General features: G+C 49.1%; 1 protein-coding gene across 1 annotated transcript; it reads right to left on the bottom strand.

Moving 5' to 3' along the window:
• Positions 1 to 50: 50 nt before the first annotated feature.
• Rec8 (REC8 meiotic recombination protein) lies at positions 51 to 10,230 on the bottom strand. Its single transcript, XM_042686360.1, has 19 exons — positions 9,377 to 10,230; positions 9,059 to 9,168; positions 8,661 to 8,729; positions 8,192 to 8,334; positions 8,031 to 8,106; positions 7,802 to 7,922; positions 5,219 to 5,303; positions 3,879 to 3,958; positions 3,590 to 3,683; positions 3,397 to 3,469; positions 3,180 to 3,271; positions 2,764 to 2,813; positions 2,309 to 2,443; positions 1,990 to 2,056; positions 1,742 to 1,881; positions 1,521 to 1,569; positions 712 to 778; positions 281 to 597; positions 51 to 195 (listed from the first exon to the last, which is right to left on the bottom strand). Exons 2-19 carry the CDS (start codon positions 9,112 to 9,114, stop codon positions 104 to 106), a joined length of 1,806 nt encoding a protein of 601 aa, XP_042542294.1. The 5' UTR covers positions 9,115 to 9,168; positions 9,377 to 10,230; the 3' UTR covers positions 51 to 103.
• Between the last annotated feature and the right edge of the window lie 1,307 nt (positions 10,231 to 11,537).

An 11,537-nucleotide genomic window follows, 5' to 3' on the forward strand; every position in this document is an offset into this window, starting at 1 on the left:
GCAGGAGGGTTAGCGATGTACATTCAAAAATAAGGCAGGCAAGGCACAGGGAGACAGAAGATGGTTTAATGAAGCTGGTTTCTTACAGCTTTGCAAATGGGCTCTACCCTTGGTAGAATTTGGGCCCCGGTTGAATCAGGATGTGCCCATATGGCTCCTCTTGTTCCATAAGAATGATCTGCTGTGCACACAGCACTGGTCAAGAAAGAAGAAAGCACAGGTTACAGGAGGGAGTTCCTGTAGTGGCCTCTGGCCTGTGTGCCCTCATGCCCACACTTACCCAGGAGCAGGTAGAAGACCCGGGCAGCCATTTTGCGGGGGCTAAGAGGAGGCACAAGGCTGCTGAAGTCCAATTTCTGGTTGGCCTGCAGTCCTAGTGCCACTGCCCTATTGGGATCAAGAACTGTTAGCTGGGGCCTCAGCCTTAGGGTCCACCCTATTGACACACACCCACTTTCCTGGTACCTGTGCACAGCCCCCAAAGTGAGCAGCTCAGGCTCTGGGGGCAGCTCCAAAGGCAATTCCATGAGCATCTCAGGGAGTTCAGGCACCACCGGCAATGCAGGGGGCTCTGGCTGCTCTGCCTCAGTCCAGCCCCTGAAGAACATGGAAGCCAGAGCAGGGAAAGTGGCGACTGTGACACTGATGAAGGACACAACGATCCTACCCCTGTCCAGCTCTGTAGTCTGAACCCAAAGCCTGGCTACTTACCACCGTTCTTCTGGAGGAACAAGACTGGTACGAGACCTCTCCTCTTCAGCTGCTTCTAGGGAAAGCTCTGTTGGGTTGAAGAAAGACATTGAGACAGAGTCTTTATTCTTGGATCTAAGCAATCAAGACCTTGTGGCCCAGATGGAAATGTGGTAGAGGGCCTAGCACACAAGGCTCCAGGTTCAATCTCCAACCAAGCCCCTTTAGTATAACTAATTGGGAGACTGAGATCAGGAGGCTTACATTGGAAGCCAACATGGGCAGAAAAGTCTAACTCCGTCTCAGTGGAACAAGCTAGGTATAGTGGTACGTGCCTGTCACCCCAGTGATGGTTGGAAGCAAAAATACACATGGTCCAGGCATGCATGTAAGGAAGACCCTTACCTCAAAAATAACCAAAACAAGTCGGGGATAGATGGCTCAAGCCTTTAATCCTAGCTACTCAGGAAGCTGAGCTATCTGGGGATCAATTTGGAGCTAGCCCAGCAGGAAAGGCCAGGGTGGTTAACTGTTAACCACCAAAAAAAGGCCAGAAGTTTTAGAGGACTAGCTTCGAACAATAAAGTTCTTAAGTTCAAGTCCCAGGACTTGAAAAAATAAAGGGCTGAGGAATGGCTCAGTATTAGACTGCCTGCCTAGCAAGCATGAGATCCTGAGTTCAAACCTTAGTACCCTACACATACATACACAAACACTACCTTGTGTTACGTTTCCCCCCCATTTCTGACAGAAACAGCTTCACACCAGCTGGAGTACTAGTTTCTTGTGGCAGTGGTTGTCTCCCATCATCCCCTTTTCCAAGTGCTTACCTGAAGACAACATGAGGGGCCCACTGGGCTCCTGGGCTTCTCTTAGGACCTGTGGGTGGGAGATCAAGAACTGAGCCCCAAGCATCTGGGGCTTAGGCCACTTGATGGGACATGAGACCCTGAGCTTTTACTGTTGGTTGATAGGCAGCAAGAAAAGATAGCTGGAGCCCTGGCAAAGCAAAGCTTTGGGGATTCACAGGACACAATGCAGGTGCAGTTACCTCAATATCACTTGGAGTTTCAGCCTTTTTGCCTTCCACATCAGGTTCCTCTTCAACCTCTGTAGGTGGCCTCTGTATTCTGGGGGGTACCCGGGCACAGTGGGTCCAGAGAGACAGTAACTCTGGAGGTAGCCAGGCAGCTGAGGATAAAGGGATGAAGTTTGAGTCATAAGAAACAACAAGAGTAAAAAATAAAGCTTGGTTCTGAAGATTTTATGTGCCCATCTCCCACCATCTATCCTTCTTACAGAGAGTCGGGGTTCTGAACAGCTCTGCAGGGCTCCTGGTCATCCTCTTGGGAGGCTGTACCTTTGGCTGTGTGATGGGAGGTCAGAAGCCCTTTTAGAAGGAAGGTAACCTTGGCCCTTCTCCTCTGCTTTGTACATGCATGTGTATGCAACCCTACACACACAAGCAATCTCTAGAAAATAGTGTTTTTTGTTGTTGTTTAATCCCCATTAAATTCTTTGTTTCTTCCTCTCCCCCCCCCCCTCCACTCCCATTGGAGTTCAGAAGGTCCAGCCTGTCCTGAGTCCTTTCCCCAGGAAGAGCCTGGGTTGCACTCACACACTCCCAGCAGTGAGCTCTGGTTTGCAGTTGTTCCTGGAATTGCTCCCGGGAGATCTGAGTCTCCTTGTCCCAGAACAGTAACTGGCGGCGGCGACGGCGAGCAGGTGGCCCCCCAGGAGATGGAGCCTTCCTCTGCAGAGAGGAGGGGAGGTGGAGGCAAAGCTAGCCACACTCCTGATCCTCTTGGCGTGGTTTAAAAAAAAAAAAGGCCCCACACTAGGGGGTACCTGGGGAAAGAGCTTGGGCCAGAACATGCACTTGGTGCAGGTCATACCTTACTTGTAAGAGGGTTCCCACTTGGGAAGGAAGGCCATACACCGTGAGGAACAGAAAAGGGCACTTTTTACTGGTGTGCACAAACATACCATGTAAGGTAGCGCTGGCCCTGGCCATGGGGCTAATAGCTTTGAGAGGGGAGGACAGAAAGGAAGAGGCTCAGCAAGAATACTCACCTTTGGGCTAGGTGCAGCTGGCAGATGCAACTCCTGTGGGGGCGTCACCTCTGCAATAGTAGTCAAAAGGGCTCTGTCCCACAAGCCTATTCACTGTTTCTTTTTCTTGGTACTGGGCTTGGGGCCTTGCACTCAACTTGGCTTGCTGATGCTCTACCACTTGAGCAACATCTCTTGCCTGACTTCTTGGAGTCTCTTGGGACTTTTCCTGCGCTGGCTTCAAGCTGCCACCCTCCAGTAGCTAAGTAGCTAAGACTACAGGTGTGAGCTAGAAGTACCCAGCTGCCTTTCACTCTTGGCAGCCTCTAGGACAAGAAGCTAGAGTGTTCCCTTTAGCAGATTGGGATATCTGGCCTTTGTCTGCAGCAGCTGTGCAGGTGTTCCTAGGAAGGCCTTCAGGCAGGGTAGACACTTACCTGGAAGTAGGACTCTAGGCTCCCAGCCTATTGGCTTTGGCTCTTCAGGGCCCAAGACCTGGCCTGGAACTAGCTCTTCTAACCCTTCTACCCTGAAAGGAAATAGGAAAAATTAGGAATAATATTAATGATGTATAATATTGGGAAAACTAGGCAGGAAACCTTCCTCTAGGTATGGGGGTTACTCCATACTTATTCCAGGGATTCCTACACTTACTGCATAGGAACTGGAGGTGAGAGTGAGGGTACTATAGTGTCACCCTCCAGCATCCGGGGCACTTCTTTGGATTCTGTAGAGAGAGGATCAGAATTCAGGGGCAGAAGAAAAGAGAAAGAAGCACTGCCCGATCCCAGGCTGTGCAGGGTCTTAGCTATCCATTAGTAGGCCCTATGCTAATGGAGAAGCCTGCCTTGCCGACGTTCCTCTAGCAAGATCGCTTCATCTTCCTCTGCAATGAGCAGCTCCAAGTCCTGGTGGCTGACCTCTGGGAGATCCTGTTCACCCTGTGGGAAAAGGAAAAGTGAGAAGCCCAAGTCCATTTCTAAGATAAGTGAGTGGATCCAAGAGACATGTCCAAGGGATGTCTATTGGGTGTTCAAAGGCCAGGGATAGGGAGTGAGGAAAATGGGATTAAAAGTAGAACTGAGAAAAGCTGATGCAAGGGACTGAACCTGAAACTATGAAAGGAGACAACATACCTCAATTTGTAGTATGCGTATGGGTTCCACCTCCTTCAGGGTGATGGACTCAGGAGATACCACAGTGACCAAGGTCTTTTCTGGAGGGAAAGGAAAGTCATAGTACCCTCTTTCATCTTCTCAGGTTCCCACACTCATGTAGACTCAGTGCTATCCAGGCCAGTCACTGACAGCCTGACTCCAAGTGTCTGATTCCTTTTTTTTTTTTTTTTGGCAAGTGCTGGGACTTGAACTCAGGACCTGGGCCCTGTTCCTTAGCCTTTTCCAATAAAGGCTGGTGCTTTACCACCTGGGCCATACCTCTGCTTCCAGCTTTTTAGTAGTTAACTGGGAATGACAGTCTCAATGAATTTTCTTTGAACTGCAATCCTCAGATCTTTGTTTCCTGTGAAGCTAGGATTGAAGGCATGAGCCACCAGTATCCAATCCATGTGTATTTCTTAACCACTGAATTTTGATCTCATAGGACCATTTTTTATTTATTTATTTTTGCCAGGCTTGAACTCAGGCCCTGAGCTTCTTTTGCTCAAGGCTAGTACTCTACCACTTCAGCCACAGTGCCACTTCAGGCCTTTTCTGTTTATATGGTACTGAAGAATCAAACTCAGGGCTTTGTGCATGCTAGGCAACCACTCTACTAAGCTACATTCCCAGCTTTGATTTCATAGGACTCTTAAGGCAATGATAAAGTTACACAATGTCCCTCATAGGGCCTGACTTTTTTTCTTCTCATTTTCTTTCTTTTTTCTTTTTTTTTTTTTTGTCGGTCATGGGCCTTGAACTCTGGGCCGGGGCGCTGTCCCTCAGCTCTTCAGCTCAAGGCTAGCACTCTACCACTTGAGCTACAGTGCCACTTCCAGTTTTTCTGGTGGTTTATTGGAGATAAGAGTTTCACGAAGTTTCCTGCCCGAGCTGGCTTTGAACTGCAATCCTCAGATCTCAGCCTCCTGAGTAGCTAGGATTATAGGCGTGAGCCACCGGCACCCCGCTTTTCTTCTCATTTTCTTAAGAAGTAGTATGGGGCTGGGAAGGTGGCTCAGTGGTAGAGTGCTTGCCTTGCATGAATGAGGCCCTGGGTTCAATTGCTCAGCATCACATAAGCAGAAAAAGCTGGAAGTTGTGCTATGGCTCAAGTGGTAGAGGGCTAGCCTTGAGCTGAAGAGCTGAGGGCCAGCGCCCAGGCCGAGTTCAGGCCCCATGACTGACAAAAAATAAAAAGAATTAAGTAGTTGTACAAAGGAGTTGCATTCAACAAAGCAAGGCCTGACTCTTAAGCTCAAAACCATCATTTCTTCAGCTCTGAGGCTTCCTGTGTCTCACCAAAAAAAGTTTTTACCAACCTGGCTTCCTGTGCTTCATAAGTTCTACAGGAGGGATCTCCTCAGGAACTCTCTCTGGAGTTTTAGACTCTAAAAGATGTCGAATCTTTGAAAAGAGTTTGGGATCAAAAGAAAAGTTTCACCATTAGCCTTCTACTTTCCCATTTTCAAAACACAACAGAGGGGCTGGGAAGGTGGCTCAGTGGTAGAGAGCTTGCCTTGCATGCATGAGGCCCTGGGTTCAATTTCTCAGCACCACATAAGCAGAAAAAACCGGAAGTGGCGCTATGGCTCAAGTGGTGCAATGGCTCAAGTGGTAGAGTGCTAGCTTTAAGCTGAAGAGATGAGGGACAGTGCCCAGGCTGAGTTCAGGCCCCACGACCAATTAAAAACAAATCAAAACATAGTGACATGGTAATTTTTACACTATTCATTTATGTTGTTGTGCTGCAGGGAATTGAATCCAGAGGCTCATGGGTGCTAAGCACATGCTTTGCCACTGAGCTGCATACCCAGTCTTAGACCCAATTTTTTTTTTTTTTGCGGGGGGGGACGGTCATGAGGCTTGAACTCTGGGCCAGCATGTTGTCCCTGCGCTCTTTAGCTCTACCACTTGAGCCACAGCGCCACTTCTGGTTTTCTGGTGGTTAATTGGAGATAAGAGTCTCATGGACTTTCCTTGCCTGGGCTGACTTTGAACCACAATCCTTATATCTCAGCCTTCTGAGTAGCTAGGATTACAGGCATGAGCTACCAGTGCCCAACTTACTTATACCCAATTCTTGTGGCATTGACATTAGCATGCAATAAGCCCTGAAACTGCTCTCACTAATCCCCAAGTAGGCACTCTAATTTTTTTTTGTTTTGCTTTGTTTTGTTTTTATATCATGGGGCTTGAACTCAGGGCCTGGGTGCTGTCCTTGAGTTTTTTTGCTCAAGGCTAGCACTCATTTTGTTTCCACAGTGCTACTTCTGGTTTTCTGGTGGTTAATTAGAGATTAAAAAGTCTCATGGACTTTCCTGCCTGGACTGGTTTTAAACGTAATCCTCAGATCTCAGCCTTCCAAGAAGCTAGGATTGGGCTGGGAAGGTAGCTCAGTGGTAGAGCGCTTGCCTTGCATGCCTGAGGCCCTGAGAGTTCAATTCCTTAGCACCACATAAGCAAAAAGCTGGAAGTGGCACTGTGGCTCAAGTGGTAGAGCACTAGCCTTGAGCTGAAGAGCTGAGGGACAGCGCCCAGGCCCAGAGTTCAGGCCCCATGACCGGACCCCAAAAAAAAAAAAAAAAGAAGCTAGGATTTACAGGCATGAGCCACCAGCACCTGGCTCTGGCTACAATTTTTTTTTTTTTTTTTTGGTTGGTCCTGGGGCTTGAACTCTGGGCCTGGGCACTGTCCCTGAGCTCTCCAGCTCAAAGCAAGCACTCTACCACTTGAGGTACAGCACCACTTCCAGTTTTCTGGTGGTTAATTGGAGATAAGAGTCACAGACTTTCCTGCCCGGGCTGGCTTTGAACCTCAACCCTCAGATCTCAACCTACTTAGTAGCTAGGATTACAGGCTTGAGCCACCGTGCCCAGCTTGGCTATGATTCTTGATTGCAAAGAGTAGATGGGTTAGTGGGAGACAAGGTTGTATATGGCCCCAACAAGAGTCAATGCAGGGCTGGGAAGGGGGCTCAGTGGTAGAGTGCTTGCCTTGCATGCATGAGGCCCTGGGTTCAGTTCCTCACCACCACATAAGCAGAAAAAGCTGGAAGTGGTGCTGTGGCTTAAGTGAGCTGAAGAACTGAGGGAGAGTGCCCAGGCCCAGAGTTCAGGCCCCACGACCGACCAAAAAAAAAAAAAAAAAAAAGTCAATACAAAGGATAAAACAATGACTCAGAAAGTGCTTTGCTTCCAAACAGCATTTTGTTCTGGTTGGGAGTGGGATGAAAGCTTCATGGAAAAAGGGTAGCATCTGAACTAGGTCTGTAAGGTTCTCTAGGATCTAACTAATAGAACGCAGAGTGACCATTATGGACTAGTCAGATACCCTAGGCTTTCCCTGTACAGGACCACTGTGAAGCACTTTGACATATCTCCCTTAGGGGGGACTTAGAGCAGATTCCCTTCCTTGAATCCCATAAGACTGACACAAGGACAGCACCTGCTGGGCCCTGGAGACACACCTTTAATCTTTGCTACCCAGGAGGCTTGAGATCTGAAGATCTGTTTATTGCCATCCCAGTCAGAAATACCTGCAAAAGCCAGATGTTGATGGCTCATGTCTGTAATCCCAGTTACTCAGGAGGCTGAGATTAGAGTTTTGTGGTTCAAAGCCAGCCCAGGCAGGGAAGTTCCTGAGACTTATCTCCAATTAACCAAAATAGAAAACCAGAAGTAGTGCTGTGGCTCAAGTGGTAGAGTGCTGGCCTTGAGTTGAGATGAGGGACAGGCCCAAAATTCAAGCTCCACTACAAAAAAAGAGAAGTCTTCGAGTCTTATTTCCAGTTAACCAGCAAAAAGCCAGAAGTGGATGTGTAGTGTGGGCAGAAGACAAGGACAGTATGCTCCTTCCCTTCTACAGTTTACAACTTTGAAATGTTCCAGGGGAATAAACCTTACCTGAGGAATATTGAAAGGGCTAGGAAGGCTGGGCTCCACGGACATCAATCCAAAAAAGGGATCCGGAGCATCTTCTAGGGTCTCCATCATGGCCAGGCAGTTGGGAAGCAGCAGGCTGGGTCTGGAAGAAAATGTGGGTAGAAGTTGAACCAAACATGGAAGTGCTCCATCAAAGTCTGAACCATTCTAGTCCCAGATAAGTGTCCACAATAGGTCAGTATCCACTTACAGGTCTGTGTCTACCATATCAATGCGGATCTGCATCTGGGCCCGGTGCAGGCGCTCCAGTGTGTGCTGGATGTCCTCTGTAAGCAGGAAGAGCAAGGTAGAGAACCCGCCTACCCTGCCAGCTGTTCAGCCCTCCCCCATCTGTAGGATTCCCAGCCTTACCCACGAGGTACTGGCATTGTTGGAAGTAGACCCGGATCACGCCAATCTGCAGCTGGGCCGAGAGATACAGCGAGAAGCGGGGTCGTGGCAGGCCAGGCATTGGGGGTTGAACTCGGACCAATACGTAATCGAGGATTTCCTGGCTGAGAGAACAGTGATTACTGCTGCACCGAGAACAGCCCCCACAGACTAGCCCCGCCCCCACCCTTTCCCCCACTCCCCCACATTTCCACTGCCCCCTCATCTTTCCCTCCCCCCCACGTTTCCTGCCACCCGCCCCCTTGCTTTTCCCACCCCCACCTTTTTTTACCCTCTCACCTTTCCCGCCCCCACCTTCCCTACTACTCCCACCTCTTTTTGCCCTCTCCCCTTTCCTGCCCCCCCCCCCACCCTTTTCACCTTTCCTGGTCCCCTTTCCCACCCTTTGCTCCTCCACTAGGTTTCCTTTCTCTACTGTTCTGGGTCTTACCACGTCTTCACCACGTTCACCTTCAGGTATTCGCGCTTCACCAACCGGCTGCCACGCGTCGCTGCCAGCCTGGAGTGGGTAAGATGAGGTGGTTTGTGTGTATGCACGTGTTCATGTGTGCTGGTGCTGAGGGTTGAACCCTGGGTCCTGTCCCATAGCTTTTCCCTCTCTAGGTTGAGACTCTACCACTTGAGCCACAGCTCTGATTCCAGCTTTTTGGTGGTTAATTGGAAAGTAGAGTCTCACAGACCTTTCTGCCTGGGCTGGCTTTTAATCTCGATCCTCAGTAGCTAGGATTTCCTGACTAACTAGGATTACAGGCGTGAGCTCAGGGCACCCAGCTGGGAGGAGGGTTTGGAGTGCGAGATAGGTTTGCACCTATCAGGCTCAGACCTTACCAGATGGTGGAGAAGCAGCCGGTATGGCGCTGAAGCACGTTGGGATAATAGAACATTTTCCTTCGGAATTCAGTCTCCAACACTCCTCCGTCCGGCTCTCAACTGAAATTCTTGAGGGGCATGAGAAGAAAGAGAAGTAAGCATTTGGGCGGGTGGCACAGTGAGTGGACCCACGAAAGCGCAGTTAACGAGGTGGTCAAGAACTGGTAGTTACATTGAGGGGATGACTGAACAGAAAAGCCAGAGTTGGGACAGTCCTCTTTGCCAGCCCCCAGTGGTATCACACGTCGTTAGGATTGCACATCGAGTAGAACTTACTGCACTGTATAGGGCTGGCTTCCAAGGATGGAGATGAAGAACTCCGCGGCGAGGCCTGAGCTGGGTTGCAGAGCAGGTCTCAGAGCGCGGCGTCTTCCACAGCAGGCCTTCGTCCGCCAGCCTCACACGAGGTCTGGCTCACGCACGCAGCAGGGTCGCCTTCCCGGCACACGACTGGCGTCCCGCGGCAGGCTCTGGAACTTACTGTTCAGTTCTCGTGCGCCACGACAGCCAATGGGGAGACAAGTTGGCGGAGGGCGAGGGTTCCAGAGGTCAAGTCACCCCGGTGTCTTGGAGACAGGCAGTGAACCAATCAGAAGAACGTTGCGCGTGGTGAGTGGGCGCATTTTGAATGGTCCTAGCCAATGGATTTTCGTTCTCCGGCCATTGTAGCAAGGTCTTGTCCGAAGCTTTCCACTGACCAATGAGCGGGGAGCACCCCTAGCCTCTCCCTGGCGCCAAGACTGGCAACTAAGTGTCTCAACAGGCGGCAGAGGTTGGGTCATGGCGGGAGCAATTGCAGTGGCCCTGCCGAAGGTGCCGAAATGTCAGGGAGGGAGGTGCCGGGCTGGTGCATACACCTGCCTTTTCCACTAAATTGGACCAGGCTAGACTGAGAAGGCCTTTGAGTTGCCACAGGTTAATGAAGAAGTCAGTTTCATAACTTAAATTTTGAACAACTTAGCTTGGAGACATGTTCCATCTAGTTCTTTTGAGTTGAATGTGATCTGGCTGAAGTAAGTTTTAGATTTTACACTAGGCATTGTGGTGAACAACTGTAATCCCAGCACTGAGGCAAGAGGATGGAAAGTTCAAGACCTGAGCTATGTGATGAAACTCTTTAAAAAAAAAAAAAAAAAGCCAAGTGCTGGTGGCTCATAATACAATTTTAGTTACTCAGAAGGATGGGATCTGAAGATCATGGTTCAAAGCCAGCCCGAGCAGAAAAGTCTGTGACACTCTTATATGGAAGTGGAGCTGAGGCTCAAACACTAGCCTGGAGGGAAAAAAAAAAAAGCTAAGCGATAGCATGAGGCCCTGAATTCAAGCCCTAGTAATACCTTTCCCATCACCCCCCATGGCCCCACCCCCCAAATAAAAGCAATATACACTTTTTTTTTGCCAGTCCTGAGGCTTGAACACAAGGCCTGGGCACTGTCCCTGAGCTTTTTTTGCTCAAGGCCAGCACTCTACCACTTGAACCACAGTGCCACTTCTGGCTTTTTCTGTTAATATGGTACTGAGGAATTGGACCCAGGGCTTCATGCATGCTAGGCAAGCACTCTACCTCTAAGCCACATTCCCAGCCTGCAATATACACTTATTGGCCCATAAAACCTATTAATCTCAGTCATTCTCTTTGGCCATATTGGAGATTGAATTTGGGATTGCATGTACTTAATTAGGCTAGGCACGCTACAACTTGAACCATTGATTTAAGTCCCCAGCCTGCATTAGTTTGTTTTCAGATAGGATCTCTAGCTTTAGGACAGGCTAGCCTCAGACTACAATCCCTACTTGTGCCACTTGAGTAACTAAGATTTCACACATTGTCTCAAATTATTCTTTCTTTAAATTAAGTCATATGGATATATTTACAAATAACTGGACCTTTTAGTTTGAGAGCTTTTGAAAGTGGAATCTTGTTTTTTTGGGGGGAAGGCTGTTTTGAACGCAGGGTCTTGCATGCCTAGCTTTCCTGCTCATGCCTGACATCTTGAACTGTGCCCCCAGCCTGACTTTTTGCTGGCTAATTGAGAAAATAATTGGAGATACAGTCTCTTGGACTTTTCTACCTCAGCCAGGTTCAAACTTAGATCCTCAGTTCTCAACCTTAAAAGTAGCTAGGATTATAGGATAGGAGTCCAGCTAATAACAATTTGATGGTGGCTTAGATGTAAAGACATGGAATGAAAGACAAGAAACTAATTCAGAACAGACTGCTCCCCCCCAGACAAAAAAAGCCAAGCACTGGTGGCTCATGCCTATAATCCTAGCTGCTCAGGAGGCTGAGGATCCCAGTTCAAAGCCAGCCTGGGCAGCAAAGTCCATGACACTCTTATCTCCATTAACCACCAGAAAACTGGAAGTGGCACTGTAACTCTAGTAACAGAACTCTAGCCTTGAGCTGAAGAGCTGAGGGACAGTGCCCAGGCTCAGA

Source organism: Dipodomys spectabilis, unplaced genomic scaffold, assembly GCF_019054845.1.
Source record: "Dipodomys spectabilis isolate Male_0828 unplaced genomic scaffold, ASM1905484v1 ptg000097l, whole genome shotgun sequence".
Lineage (NCBI taxonomy): Eukaryota > Metazoa > Chordata > Mammalia > Rodentia > Heteromyidae > Dipodomys > Dipodomys spectabilis.

Bases quoted from the DNA above. Each gene is read 5' to 3' on its own strand.
- Rec8 (XM_042686360.1), bottom strand. From the start codon at position 9,114: ATGTTCTATTATCCCAACGTGCTTCAGCGCCATACCGGCTGCTTCTCC. The intron at 3,959-5,218 runs GTTGGTAAAAAC...CTTTCCCTCCAG, and splicing joins TATGAAGCACAGGAAGCCAG to AAAAGACCTTGGTCACTGTG. The intron at 196-280 runs GTAAGTGTGGGC...TTTCTTGACCAG, and splicing joins GGTCTTCTACCTGCTCCTGG to TGCTGTGTGCACAGCAGATC.